Consider the following 14653-nt stretch of genomic DNA (forward strand, 5'->3'; position numbering starts at 1 on the left):
ACTCCTTTAATAACCTTTTTGATTAAGGTTCTGTGGTCTCTTATTGTTTCCTCAGAAGCTTGCTACTGAGAAACAAACATTTACTGCTTGGTCTTCTATGGGAAAAGCTAAATACTTAAAAAAAAAAAAGTTATTGTGTTACTCAGTGGTCACTTGGTCACTCAAATTGTGTAATTCACTCAAATTAAGGCCAAGGAATTTCACCCCCCTAAATGCTTTCACAACAGAAATATTGATGAAATGCTGATTCTCTTCTTACACTACGATATGTAGACATACTTTGATATTTAGATCATAAGTCCTGATATGCCTTAATGGACAAAATGTACAAATATTAACAACGATTGATTAAATGCAGCTACGGCAGGTTAATTAAAATCTGGTGCTTCCCTGTTTTAATTATATTTGAGTGCAGTGTTTTCATCTAGTCCAGTAACTTCAGTGACACTTTTCCTTTTAGTGTGAAGCAGAGCATGATCTCAAAAGTGGGAGTGGACACAAAACTAAAAAGTCTGGGCTTGGGTCCATGTTTGAAAAGCGCTCGACTCCAAAGATGAGTAAAGTAAAGGTGAGACATTCACACCTTCTCCTCTGTCCTGTGCCTGTGAATCCCTTCAAACAGTACTGAAGTAGAGAATAACACAGCTTACAGAAGAATGCCTCTCTCTTTTTCATGTGTGGGCAGGAAGTTGACAGCCCTGAGGCCGGGGTGATTGTGAAAACAGCCAAAGATGGATGTGCAGAGGGTCTTGTTTATGGTGGAGGTGGGAAAGAGGGGATCTTCATTAAGGAAGTGGTACCAGAGTCTCCTGCCTCGAAAAGTTTAAAAGTGAAAGAAGGTAAATTATCAGCTGGAAATGAAGCAACTGCTGAGTTTACATTAAATTTATTTTCTTTTTTATCATTCTTATTTAATTTTTTACATATGACAGTACTGATAAATGTGGGATTAATGATTAAGATGGTCACTGGGGCTACTGAATGAATTCATGGTTTTTACACTTAAAGTAATTTAAAATGAACATTCATGAAAGGAATCAAGTTTCGAACTGCAAACAGAAAGATCATGAACTATGATGTGCATAAGTTTATTTAGCCTTATCGTTTGTTTACAAAAACAGTCCAACAGTCATCTTTTCTAAAGTTTCTGTAAAATTTTCCCTGTTTTATGCAGGTGATCAGATTCTGAGCGCCACTGTGTATTTTGACAACGTGTCATATGAGGATGCCATTCAGATTCTGGAGCACGCTCAGGCTTACAAAGTGAAGCTTTGCTTGAAACGCAAACCAGACATCACAGAGACTGAAACAGCCATCGAATCTGATGCTATCCCTGTAACTAGTTTCAATTTGTCTGCTCTTACTTTTTTTGAGAGGTAATAATGGGACAAAATCTCATATCCAATATTTCTGTTGCTCAACAGGAGGAAGAGATCTATTCCACAGAGATGAGGGAGCAAGGAAAAACCAAAAGACGCGGGGATGCCCGCATTTCATGGCCGAAGTTTCCGTCCTTTGGAAAAGGACGAAAATCACGTTTTACAAGGTCTCACAGTTCTTCAGAAGCTGATGAGCAGAGAAAGCTCGAGCTTAGTCCAACTACAAGTGACACAGAGTCACCTATAAAGTCTCAGGATGCTCTGAAAGGAAAGAAGAAGCACAAGATAAAGCTCTCTGCTCTAACAAAGAGAGGCCCCATAAGTTCGTCTGAAGACCAGGACACAGACGCTCCAACAACTGGCCAAATAAGTAGTGACATTCACCAAACACAAGAATCTGATTTGCTTTCACCTGAAAGCCTTGATGGACCCTCAAGAGAAACACCAGAAGTATATGTGACTGAGGATTTGAAGGCAGAGGAGAGCTTAAGGCCTGAGCAAAACATTCAAACCCAGATTGATACTCAAACAGTTCAACACAAAGTGGAACTTATCAGTATAGATAGCACTTTGAAAACAACAGATCTAACTGTGGCTCTTGCTGATCAGGAAAGCCCATCGGGTCTCAAGTCACCTGATGGGAAGAAAAAGAAGAAAGAGAAGTCTGAATTAAAAATGAAAATTTTGGGGAAGGATAAATCACACAAGAAAGATGGGAAAGCAAAATCATCTCCAAAAAGGCTAAAAACTCTTGGAGCAAGTATTGAAAAAGAAGATCAACCTGAAAAATTAGAGTTAAACACAACACTACAGGTAGGTCAACCTGCAGTTGATGCTAATAACCAAATTATTTGCAGTGAAAGTCCAAGGGTAATCTCATCCAAATCTATGATACCACAGATAAGTTTGCCAAAGGTGGAGCTTGATATATCTGATGTTGCATTTGTGCGGAAGCATCAACAGAAAGGTGAGGAAAAAACACAGAAAGGCAAGGACACGAAACAAAAGCAAGCAACAAAGCCTGGTCCAACATTGAAAATTCCTAAAATAGGCCCAAGTGACATTACTACAGAGGAAGATATACAAATTATGAATGCTACAGTAACCACATCTAAAACTGAGCAGTTCACTACTGAGGGTGACAAAGGCAAAGAAGGTCTGTCAAAAAGTTGTGTTTTCACAACACAACTTCCCAAACGTGAAGACATTGAGATTCCAGGTATGGAGGACATGTCCATGAGCGCCACGGCCAAAAGATTTAAAGAGCCTAAAGCTGATTTCACAGGACATTATCATGAAATTCAAACTGAAACTGTTCAAATGTCAATTGATGTTGACAGTGTAAAACAGGCAGTTTCAAAATTGCCTGGATATAAACTGCCTCAACTTGACACATCTGGGATGCCTATCCCCGAAGAAGTTACTGTTATAGATGCAAATGCTCAAAGAATATCTGTAAAAACACCTACTAAAGTGGTAGCTAAACACGAGGCAGACTTGACCATGTTTGAGATGAGTGCCTCTCCAGAAATCTCCAAAACCACAGTCAAACTACCAAAGATCACACCCGTTGGATTAACATCTGAGGAACTTTTAAGTGAAACCAAGGTAGATTTAAAAATAACTAAAAAGGAACATGAAACTAAACTAAAGGACAGCCACAAAGACACTGAAACTAAGCCCTTAAAAAGAGAAGACATCATACCACTTGGAAAAGGAACTCCACAAGAAGCAACTATTCTTCAAGAACATAAATGTGAATCTGAACATGAATTGGCAGCCACAAAGGAATCACATAAGAAATCAAAAAAGACAAAGCTAACAATGCCTAGTTTTGGGATAACAACACCAGACATAAGGATACCTGACATTGGGATTGACATGCCAAAGCAAAACATCTCTCAGAAAAAAGATTTTAAGTCAAAAACTGAAACAAAGAAAGGCAAGAAGCAGACTGGAGGAATCATAAGTGATGTTAAAATATCTGAAATCAACACCACTGAAAACACTGAAGATGAGTCAGCAGCCAAAAAAGATGGTGGCCTAACAGTTTGTGATTTAACTATTGATGCAAAACCAATGGCTGACATTTACTTTCCGGAGATCAAAAGTGAAGAAAAGGCTGTAGAAGCTGAGGAGCAAAGTGAAAAATTGCTCAGTGGAGATAAGGCTATAGACATTGCTGAGGCTGGCATAAAAACTCTTGAGAAAGAAGGAAAGGGTAGCAAGTTTAAACTGCCACAACTTGGTATCTCCATCCCAAAGGTGAAAGGAACGAGAATTGATTTAAGCACTGCAAATAAAAATGTAGCTGTCACACAAGTAAAGGGTAAAGCTGAGGTCCAACTTCCAGGAGCCCCTGGGATGGACGTTACTCTTGGAAGCGCAGATGTTTATATTCAAGAGCAAAAGATGGAGGCAGAAAAACCTGAACTGGAAATCAAATCCCCAGAGTTTCAAGGTGAACTGGATGGGCAAGCAAGCAAATTGAAAATGCCAAAATTTGGAATCAAAATTCCCAAAATTAAAGGCTCTGAATTTGATGTAAGCTTGTCAAAGAAAGATGACGATGTCAAATTACCAGATGCTACAGAGGAGGTCCAAGTCCCAGAGGCCAAACCTTCAGAGGGTTATCAGACTGACTTTTCTCTTGGAAGAGTAGATGTTTCTGTCCCAGACCAAAAGATGGATGTAGGCCAACCTGAAATAGGTGTCAAACCTCTGAGTGTTGAAGGGGAACTTGATGGACATGGAAGTAAACTGAAGATGGCAAAGTTTGGAATCAAAATGCCAAGAATAAAAGGCTCTGAAGCTGAATTAAGCCTGTCAAGCAAAGACTCTGATGTCAAGATACAAGAGGCCCATGTTGAGGTCCAAATCCCAAAGGCTCCTGAGACAGATGATTCTCTTGGAGGAGCACATGCTTCCATTACAGAACAAAAGATTGATGAAGAAAAAACTGAAATGGAAATAAAAGCTTTGGGGACTCAAGTAGAACTTCAAGGACAAGGAAGCAGGTTCAAAATGCCAAAGTTTGGAATCAAAATGCCAAAATTTAAAGGCCCTGAACTTGATTTACGCTTGTCAAAGAAGGATGCAGATGACAAACTACCACAGGCTAAAGCTCAGGTCCAACTCCAAAAAACATCTGAAACTGAAGTTACTCCAGGAAACCTAGATATCTCTGTTTCAGAGCAAAAGACAGAGGTTGAAAAACCTGAAATGGAAATAAAATCTTTACACACAGAAGATGAACATGATGTACATGGAGGCAAATTCAAAATGCCAAAATTTGGGATCAAAATGCCAAAAATAAAAGGTCCTGAATTCGATATAAGTTTGTCAAAGAAAGATGCAGATGTCACACTAGTAGAGACGAAAGATGCTAGCATAGATGTGTCTATGCCAGAGCAAAAGACAGAAGTAGAAAAAGCAGAACTTGGAATCGAATCTTTACAGATTGAGGGTGAACCTGATGGACAAGAACACAAGTTCAAAATGCCAAAGTTAGGAATTTCAGTGACAAAAGTGAAAGGGCCTGAAGTAGATTTGAACCTATCACAGAAGGATGATGATGTTAGTTTACCAGACCTGGGTATGAAGCAGGTGGGCACAGCTCCCAAGATTGCAGTTCAACAGGATGTTGAAGGATCAGCATCAAAATTTAAGATGACAACATTTGAACTATCAAAACTTCAGACTGAAGGTCCAAAAATCTCTGGGGAAATACCTGACATGGACAAAGATGTGAAAATTACTATAGCTGGCATTAGTGTGCCAGAAGAGGAGTTTTCAGGTGGCATTACAGGACCCAGTATAAATGTTGAGGGCCCTTCGGTAGATCTAAAAACTACAGGACCTGAAATTGAAGCAAAAGGAAGCAAGTTTAAAATGCCACATCTAGGCTTTTCTATGCCAAAGGTAAAAGGACCTAAGATAGATCTAAGTCTGTCAAAAAAAGAAGCAGATTTCACATTACCTGAGCCCAAAGGTGATGTCAAACTTCCAAAGATTGATCTAGAAAAATCTGATGTTTCGATTCAAGAGGTCCCTGTAGACATTGAAAAACCTGAACTGGAAATGCAGGCCCTAGAGACTAAGGGTCAACATGACGGCCAAGAAGAAAAGATAAAAATGCCAAAGTTTGGTATCAAAATGCCAAAAGTAAAAGGACCTGAATTTCATCTTGGACTTTCAAAGAAAGCAGTAGATATCACAACACCAGAAGCCAAAGCAGACATCGACATCCCTGATGCTGAACCAAAAGCACCTTCTACAAAAATAGAAATCACTGCTCCCGAGAGTGAAATTGCAGCTGATGATACAGAACGATCATCTTCAGTGTTAAAAATGCCAAATATCAGTTTCTCTATGCCTAAAGTCAAAGGGCCTGATATAAATCTAAACTTACCAAAGAGAGCAACAGATACCACACGACCAGAGACTGAAGCTGATGTGGTATTCCCAGAAGCTTCTGAAATCGAAGTCAGTGTTGGAAAAGCAGAGCTTATGATGCAAGAGGGAAGAGCCGAAGCTGAAAAACCCGAAGTACAAAACAAACCATTGCAGGCTCATGTTAAAATTGAAGGACAAGGAGGCAGATTCAAAATGCCAAAGTTGGGAATTGCAAAGCCAAAAATGAAAGGGCCCGGAACTGATTTAAACTTGAAAGATGCAGATGTGACACTGGCAGAAGCAAAAACTGAAGTCAAAACGCCTGAAGATGAACTCAAAGAACTTTCTGGCAAAGTGGAAATCAAGGCCCCTGAAATCCAAGATCAGTTAAGTGTGGAACAATCGCCATCAAAGTTTAAGCTGCCAACATTCAAATTTCCAAAATTTAGAGCTGCTGTCAGTGCAGACACACCCGATATGGAAGAGATAAAAGTTGAAGAATCTACATTTGAAATGACTAAAAATGAAGCTTCAGTTGACGTTGTGGCACAAAATATTGATATTGAGGATCAATCTCTCAAGGTGAAAATGAAGTATGAAGTAACTGAAGGTGAGGGAAAAGAAAGCAAATCCAAAATGCCAAAATTTGGAATATCATTGCCAAATATTCATGGGCCTGGAAAGGATTTAAGCTTATCAAAGAAAGATGCAAATGTAAAATTACCAAAGGGTAAAGCTGATGTTCAACTCCCAAAAGTCCCTGAATGCGATGTTAATCTTGGAAAGGTGGATGTTTCAATTCCAGACGTCAATATAGAGATTAAAAAACCTGATATGAAAATGGAACTCCAGCAATCCAAGGGGGGATCTGATGGAAAGGTTATCCAGTTTGAAACGCCAACATTAGGAAAGTTGGAGTCAAAAGTAGAAGGACCTCAAGTTGATTTTGGCTTATCAAAGACAGGAATAGACATCACACTACCAGAGGCCAAAGCAGCTGATTTAAAAGATCCTTCAGCTATAGAGGACATCAAAGCTGCTCAGATTGAGCCTCCATCAACCAGTGTAAAAGGATCGCCATCAAAATTTAAATTGCCAACATTCAAATTTCCAAAGTTTGGTGTCACAACACCAAATGTCATTGCTGAAGTACCTGATACAGAAAAAGGATTCAAAATTGATGGAGCTAACATACAGGCGTCTATGCCAAGTGCAGATTTGACGAAAGTTAGAGCAGAGGTTCACATGCCAGAGGTTGAAGTCAAAGAGTCCTTGAGTAATATTGTGATAGAGCCACAGCAAGATGTTGATGCTGATGCAAAATTGAAAAAGACAAAGTTCTCAATGCCAAAATTTTCTTTTTCAAAACCAAGTGTTAAGGCCTCAGGAATTGATGCCAGTTTTCAGAACAAGAATGTTGAAATTCCAGAGGGTAAAATGGAAGTGAAAGGTGGATTGAAAATAGAAATGGAAGCACCAGAAATCACAATGCAAAAGGGAGCTACGCCTGAAGTAGATTTAAGTTTATCAAAGAAATATGAAGATGTGGCACTACCTGAAAGTGAAGTCAAACTCCCTCAAATTCAGCTGAAAAAACCCTTTGTTGAAATCGACACCAAATCTTCTGAGATCAAAGTTGTGACAAAGGATGCAGAGGGATCACCATCAAAATTTAAGATGCCAACATTCAAATTACCAAAATTTGGACTTGGCCCTGCTAGTTCCACTGTGGAAGTACCTGCTTTGGACAAAGATGCCAAAATAGCGGGAGCTCATGCTCAGATTTCTGAGGAGGTTCTTACAGTTACCATTGCTGCACCCAGCACTGACATCGAAGGACCATCAGTAGATATCAAAACTGCAGGAGCTGAATATGATGGAAAAGGAAGCAAGTTTAAACTGCCAAGTCTTGGTTTATCTATGCCCGAAGCAAAAGGGTCTGATTTAAGATTATCAATGAAAGATGTAGATGTGACTATACTGGAGGCCAAAGCTGAAGTCAAACTCCTGGATGCTGATGTGAAAAAACCTTCTTCTGAAAAGGAAATTGAAGCTCCTGAGATCAAAACTTTGACAAAGGACACAGAGAGATCATCTTTGAAATTTAAAATGCCAACATTTAAATTACCAAAGTTTGGAGTTGGCACCCCAAGTGCAACTTTAGGGGAATCTACGATGGACAAAGATGTAGAAATAGATGGAGCTGACATAAAGATTCCTGAAGGGGCTCGAGCAGTTAATTCTGCAGCACACTGTGTTGACACTGAGGGGCTACTAATAGATGTGAAAATTACAGAAAGTGAACATGAGGGAAAAGGAAGCAAGTTTAAATTGCCAAGCCTTGGTCTGTCTGTACCTCAAGGAAAAGGGTCTGACATTGATTTATGCCAAACAGATGTAGATGTGACACTACCAGACGCCAAAGCTGAAGTCGACCTCCCGGATGTCAAATTGAAAACAATGTCTACAGAAGTAGAAATATCAGCTCCTGAGTTTAAAGTTATTACAAAGGATGTCGAAGGATCACCGTCCAAATTCAAGATGCCGACATTCAAATTACCAAAATTTGGGCTTGGCACTCCAAGCTCGACAGTAGAAGCACCTGCTTTGGACAAAGATGTCAAAACAGGGGGAGCTGAAACTGATGAGGTTCTTACAGTTAACTTTACAGCACCCAGCATTGAAACTGAACATCCATCAGTAGATTTAAAAACCACAAAAAGTGAACAGGAGGGAAAAGGAAGCAAACTGAAATTTCCAAGTCTTGGCATCTCTGGGCAACAAGCAAAAGGCCCAGATGTTGATTTAAGCCTGCCAAAGACCGATGTAGATGTGACACTACCAGAGGTCGAAGCTGAAGTCAAACTCCCTGATCTTAAACTAAAGAAACCCTCTATTGATGTGGAAACCAAAGCTTCTGAGATCAAAGTTGATACAAAGGATGCAGAGGGATCACCGTCCAAATTCAAGATGCCAACATTTAAATTACCAAAATTTGGGTTTGGCACTCCAAGTTCCACAATAGAAGTATCTGCTTTGGACAAAGATGTCAAAACAGGGGGAGCTGAAACTGATGAGGTTCTTACAGTCAACACTGCAGCAACCAGCATTGAAACTACAGGCCCATCAGTAGATTTTAAAACTGAAGGAAGAGAACATGAAGGAAAAGGAAGCAAATTCAAACTGCCAAATCTTGGTTTCTCTGTGCAACAAGCAAAAGGCCCAGATGTTGATTTAAGCCTGCCAAAGACCGATGTAGATGTGACACTACCAGAGGTCGAAGCTGAAGTCAAACTCCCTGATATTAAACTAAAGAAACCCTCTATTGATGTGGAAACCAAAGCTTCAGAGATCAAAATTGACACAAAGAATGTGGAAGGATCACCGTCCAAATTCAAGATGCCAACATTCAAATTACCTAAATTTGGGTTTGGCACTCCAAGTTCCACAGTAGAAGTATCTGCTTTGGACAAAGATGTCAAAACAGGGGGAGCTGAAACTGATGAGGTTCTTACAGTCAACATTGCAGCAACCAGCATTGAAACTACAGGCCCATCAGTAGATTATAAAACTGAAGGAACAGAACATGAAGGGAAAGGAAGCAAACTCAAACTGCCAAGTCTTGGTTTCTCTGTGCAACAAGCAAAAGGCCCAGATGTTGATTTAAGTTTGCCAAAGACCGATGTAGATGTGACACTACCAGAGGTCGAAGCTGAAGTCAAACTCCCTGATATTAAACTAAAGAAACCCTCTATTGATGTGGAAACCAAAGCTTCAGAGATCAAAATTGACACAAAGAATGTGGAAGGATCACCGTCCAAATTCAAGATGCCAACATTCAAATTACCTAAATTTGGGCTCGGCACTCCAAGTTCCACAATAGAAGTATCTGCTTTGGACAAAGATGTCAAAACAGGGGGAGCTGAAACTGATGAGGTTCTTACAGTTACCATTACAGCACCCAGCATTGAAACTACAGGCCCATCAGTAGATTATAAAACTGAAGGAACAGAACATGAAGGAAAAGGAAGCAAATTCAAACTGCCAAGTCTTGGTTTCTCTGTGCAACAAGCAAAAGGCCCAGATGTTGATTTAAGCCTGCCAAAGACAGATGTAGATGTGACACTACCAGAGGCCAAAGTTGATGTCAAACTCCCTGATCATGAGCTAAAAAAACCTGCCGAAAGTGAAGTTCACCAAGTTGATTTTCAGGCAAGTAATGTTGAAGGGTCACCATCAAAATTTAAAACGCCGACATTCAAATTACTAAAATTTGGAGCTGATACACTTCAAACCAGTGTGGAGGGACCTGATATGAACAAAGATGTTAAAGCGGATGGAGCGGGTCTAAAAGTGGAGGAAACAAAAACCGAAGTCAAGCCTTCAGATGTTGAAATCTCTTTTTCAGTTTCTGATGCACCACTGATAGAAGGGAATGTTGAAGCGAAAAAGACAAGCTGGACGTTGCCAAGATTTTCATTTTCAAAGGGAAACAGTAAGGCCCCTGAGACTGATATCAACCTTGAAGATCACATTACAATACCAGACACGAAAACAGACTTACATCCTCCAGATATGGACATCAAAGAATCCTCAAGAACTCCAATAGATGGTGAAACTGTGACAGATCTTGATGCTAAATTGAAAAAGCCAAGGTTTTCATTACCTAGATTTTCATTTTCAAAGCAAAGTACAAAAGAACCTGAAGTTGATGACAGTTTATCAATGTGTCAAGTAGAAGGTAGCCAAGCTGAATTTGAAGTCAAGCCACCAGAAATTGAAACAGGACAAGAAAGCAAGTTTAAAATGCCAAAGTTTGGCATCACAATGCCGAAAATGAAAGATCTGAGCATGTCAAAGAAGGATGTAGATGTCACACTTCCTGAAATCAAGGCTGAAGTTCAACATCCGGATGTTGGAATTAAACAACCTTCCGCTGCAGTGGAAATTAATGCTCCGGAAATCAAAGCTCAACCAGGTAATGTTGAACTTAAATCATCAAAAGTTAAGATGCCCACCATCACATTACCCAAATTTGGAGCTGCAACTCCACAGCTTAGTGTGGAAGTACCGGCTATAAACAAAGACAAAGAAATTGATGCAGTACCTAGCATTGACACTGAGGGCTTATCTGTGGTTACAAAATCTAAAGAAGGTAAACCTGTAGATGCTAGACTACCAGAAACCAGTGCTGAAGTACAGCTTCCTAACGTTGCGGTCAAAGTAGATGAGAGTGTTGTCTCAGTACCAGATGTACCTGCAGTTGAGGTTGAGGCTGCGTTAAAACGACCATACTGGACTTTCCCAAAGATTTCATTTTCAAGAACAAGTGGTAGAGCCCCTGACGTTGATATCAACATTGAAACACCCAAACTTGATGTTACATCACCAGAGATCAAAGCAGATGTCTGTCTTCCAGATACTGATGTCAAAGAACCTTCAGGGACTATGTCAGTGGAAGAGTCTACTGCTGCAGAACTTGATACACACTTAAAAAAAACAAAATTTTCACTTCCCAGGTTTTCCTTTTCAAAGGCAAGCATTAAAGAACCTTCTGTTCCAGATGTAGGTGTAAAAGATGAACCCCATGAAATGGAAATTAAAGGTCCTGAGCTTGAAGCTGGAGATGATGGTCAAGGACCAAAAGCAAAAGGACCTGAAGCTAATTTGAATTTATCTCAGAAAGACATAGATGTCAAACTGCCAGAAGATGAAGTCAAAGATTATTCAACTGGTATAGAAATGACTGATTCTGAGATTGAAGCTAAGTCAAGAGATGCTAGAAGATCATCATTAAAATTCAAAATGCCAACACTGACAATGCCGAAATTTGGCAGTGCATCTTATGACGTTACCAGAGAAGCAAACAGTGAGGAAAAAGTGGATGAAACTGATGAAACTAAGCTGAAGGAGGATGTTACTGTCATCATCAAAGACCCAAATACACCTTATAAAATAGATGTTTCCAAAGCAGCAATATTAGATTCTGAAACACCAAAGGCAGAGACTGAATGCGTGACTCATGGATCTCCAAGTAAATTCAGACTACCATCCTTTAAAATGCCGAGGCTGAGTTTTTCAAAACCGAAACCTGAAGAAGAATATGTCCCTGTTGACAGTGAACATAAAGAAGATCAACTGGAAATGAAGGTTGACCCAAGAGGAGAGACTAAATCACCAAAATTGTCTTTAACATCCTTTGGTGAGATCCTCAAGACTATTGATGTTGAATTTGATGTTCTGAAAGTGGACAAAGACGAACAAAATCTGGAAACTTTAAAGGAAGTCCATGTAACAGATGAAAAGCATTCGGAAGCAAAGGAAAATGAAACAAAGTCAAAGCAAGACACCGCCAAAAGTCCTGAGAAGGCAGGTTGGTTTAAATTTCCAAAGTTTGGCCTATCCTCCCCATCAGAACCAGCCAATATTTCTGTAAAAGGTGAGCAAAAGGACGAGAAGAGCCCAGTAGGGGAAACCTGGGATGAGGAAATGAGTCCCACCTGTTCTGTCCAATCATCAGATGCCTTTGCTGATATAAGTTCTACAATCACAAGTGAGCATATTGGCCTGTCCTTATCTTCCCCAACAAAGGTTACTGTCAAATACACTGACCCGAGTGCTGCTGCAGGTCTTGGAGAGATTCACAGTGACATTGTTACTTCTACCACAAGGACAGAGCTGATCTCAGATGTTCCCGACTTGCCTGAGAAAATCACCATTTTATCCTCTGGAGTTTCGTCTTCATCTGAAGACACAATCAGATTGGAATCAGGAAAAATACATGTCATTACATCAAATATACACGCGACCCCAGAAACACAGCATGCCAAGCTACTGACTGCTCTCCCAATCCAGTCACCTGGAGGACAACCTTTAAAATCTGAAGCAAAGGAAGCTGCATCATGGACTGGCGGAGACTTGCAAAGTGGCAAGAGAACAGTGTTTGAGAGGCACTTACTTATGGAAACGTCAAGTGAAAGAAGTGACAGCAAAGAAACAGTTGTCATAACTAAGCAAATTACACATATATTTGGCACCCCCGAGCCCATCTCAGGAGACACAGCTTCATCCATACAACGGCTTAAAGACTCTGTACACTCTGAAAAAATGAGGTTCTTTGATGAGGCTGAGAAGTGAAACAAGATAGAAATACATATTCAAAGATCCAATTCCTCATAGCCCATCCTTCACGGTTGATGGACTTTGAATTTGATTTTGAATTTGACTCATTACGATCATGTGAGTGGAAACTGAAAGAAAAAGCATGCTGGCAAGAAGGAAAAGACCGTTGACTGGCTACACTGACCAATAACAGGAAGTGATTTATTAATGTCCGGGTATGATCACGATGATCTGAAGTCACCTTGCATGTTTACTGACTTATAAATGAATGGATTATTATAGCAAGGGGGGGCAATGTGATGGGGTTGGTAATAAGCTGTGTAAATGATTGCCTTTACTACATTATATATCAAGGCTTCACAACATATTCTTGCTTAGGCTACAGAATGTTTTGTTTTTTGCTTAAAAAAACACGTGAATCTTTTTGTCAGTTTGTAATTTGTAATGTAAAATGTTGACCAATATACTTGTAATACTTCACAGGATGGTCAACTCTGGATTCTTTTGAAAAACTTGACTGTTTTGAGACTGTTTCGATTTCACTAACAATTCAAGATGTGTATATGGGAACTTCACCATAAAGCTTACAGTAGAGAATATCTACAATAGAGCCAAGCGCCATATGAGAAAAGAGAATATGTACATGTATCATTCATATGTTGTTGTAATTGATATGTAACTAGACAAAAGCAATGCAAAACTGAAAATGAAATGTTCAATTCAGCTTGTGCACTGCTGCGACGATATTTCTAATAATTTGCTAGGTAGAATCTAATTTGCTAAAATAATGACTAAATCTGTCTAATATGTTTTATTTCAATATCTCTGTAAAAATAGGGATGTTGAACTGGCCGTGTAAATAGCTTTATAGGCCTATGAGTTATTTTTTTGGTCACTGCCCCTGTTTGTATTCTGATAGGCTTTGACTCGATGTGTTTGCAAAGTTATACACAATAAATAAATACTATCAAACGTAAAACTGTGTCCGGGGTTGATGATGACAGCTCGTATTTCATATTAACTTGTCACACCTTTGAATGTTCTTCGTCTATTTGATTTGATTGACCGAAATGGGTCCATTTGAAAATAAATAAATTATTCAAGTTCGCCTGGTTAAAAATTAAAACATTTTAGATTTGGTCAAAAAGGGCTGAGCTCCTCAAATATAAAGTCACCCTTCCATCCAAAAGAATTCTAAATTTCATAATCCCTACAAAGATTATGACGTTTGATACAACCTTGTCGGGGGAGGCATTAATAAATATGCATTTGCAACACTAGATGGAGACACAGCTCACAAGAATATTTTCCATCAACATGGTCACAGGGTAAAAATGACCAGCTAATATAGAGGGTTAATTAAGTGACACAGCGAAATCTCTTTGTGGTCGTTTAATTAGACAAAGCATGAATATTTTCCAGCTTTACGGACCTACTTTTAAACAGGTATCGATGTAAAGCCTTTCGAGAACGTTACCTTAATATTAAAAATGTAGTATATAGAAGGAAGCGACATATTCAGGTCTGTAAATCCAACTTTTACCGTTTTTATATGGCAAATTAACAGACAAATACAGCAAACTGCTGCTAACATTAGCAGTTTTTAAAATGCCCATCCACCTCTCAGCCGCTTCTTCTATAGTGCTGCCTTCACGTGCATCGGGTAAATTAAAAGTTTTAGACGAAATTAGGTCAAAATATACGCCTAAGTGAGCATTCTTATGCAGACGGTACAGGTTTTCTCATGAGTTCTGTTT

General features: G+C 39.4%; 1 protein-coding gene across 1 annotated transcript; it reads left to right on the top strand.

Annotated features, from left to right (window-relative positions):
- Positions 1-479: 479 nt before the first annotated feature.
- Positions 480-13875, top strand: LOC140270474 (uncharacterized). The gene is made up of 4 exons (XM_072365629.1): positions 480-568; positions 686-839; positions 1175-1335; positions 1377-13875. The coding sequence occupies exons 1-4, from the start codon at positions 527-529 to the stop codon at positions 12909-12911; spliced, it is 11892 nt and encodes a 3963-aa protein (XP_072221730.1). The 5' UTR covers positions 480-526; the 3' UTR covers positions 12912-13875.
- The last annotated feature ends 778 nt before the right edge of the window (positions 13876-14653 follow it).

This window comes from Leuresthes tenuis, unplaced genomic scaffold (assembly GCF_036924035.1).
Source record: "Leuresthes tenuis unplaced genomic scaffold, fLeuTen1.0.hap1 SCAF_15, whole genome shotgun sequence".
NCBI classification, from domain to species: domain Eukaryota; kingdom Metazoa; phylum Chordata; class Actinopteri; order Atheriniformes; family Atherinopsidae; genus Leuresthes; species Leuresthes tenuis.

What these genes read in the sequence shown, in the direction of transcription:
- LOC140270474 (XM_072365629.1), top strand. Translation starts at nt 527, where the DNA reads ATGTTTGAAAAGCGCTCGACTCCAAAGATGAGTAAAGTAAAG. An exon ending in CAAAGATGAGTAAAGTAAAG is followed by an intron (nt 569 to 685) that starts GTGAGACATTCA and finishes ATGTGTGGGCAG; the next exon opens with GAAGTTGACAGCCCTGAGGC. An exon ending in TCGAATCTGATGCTATCCCT is followed by an intron (nt 1,336 to 1,376) that starts GTAACTAGTTTC and finishes TTTTTTTGAGAG; the next exon opens with GTAATAATGGGACAAAATCT.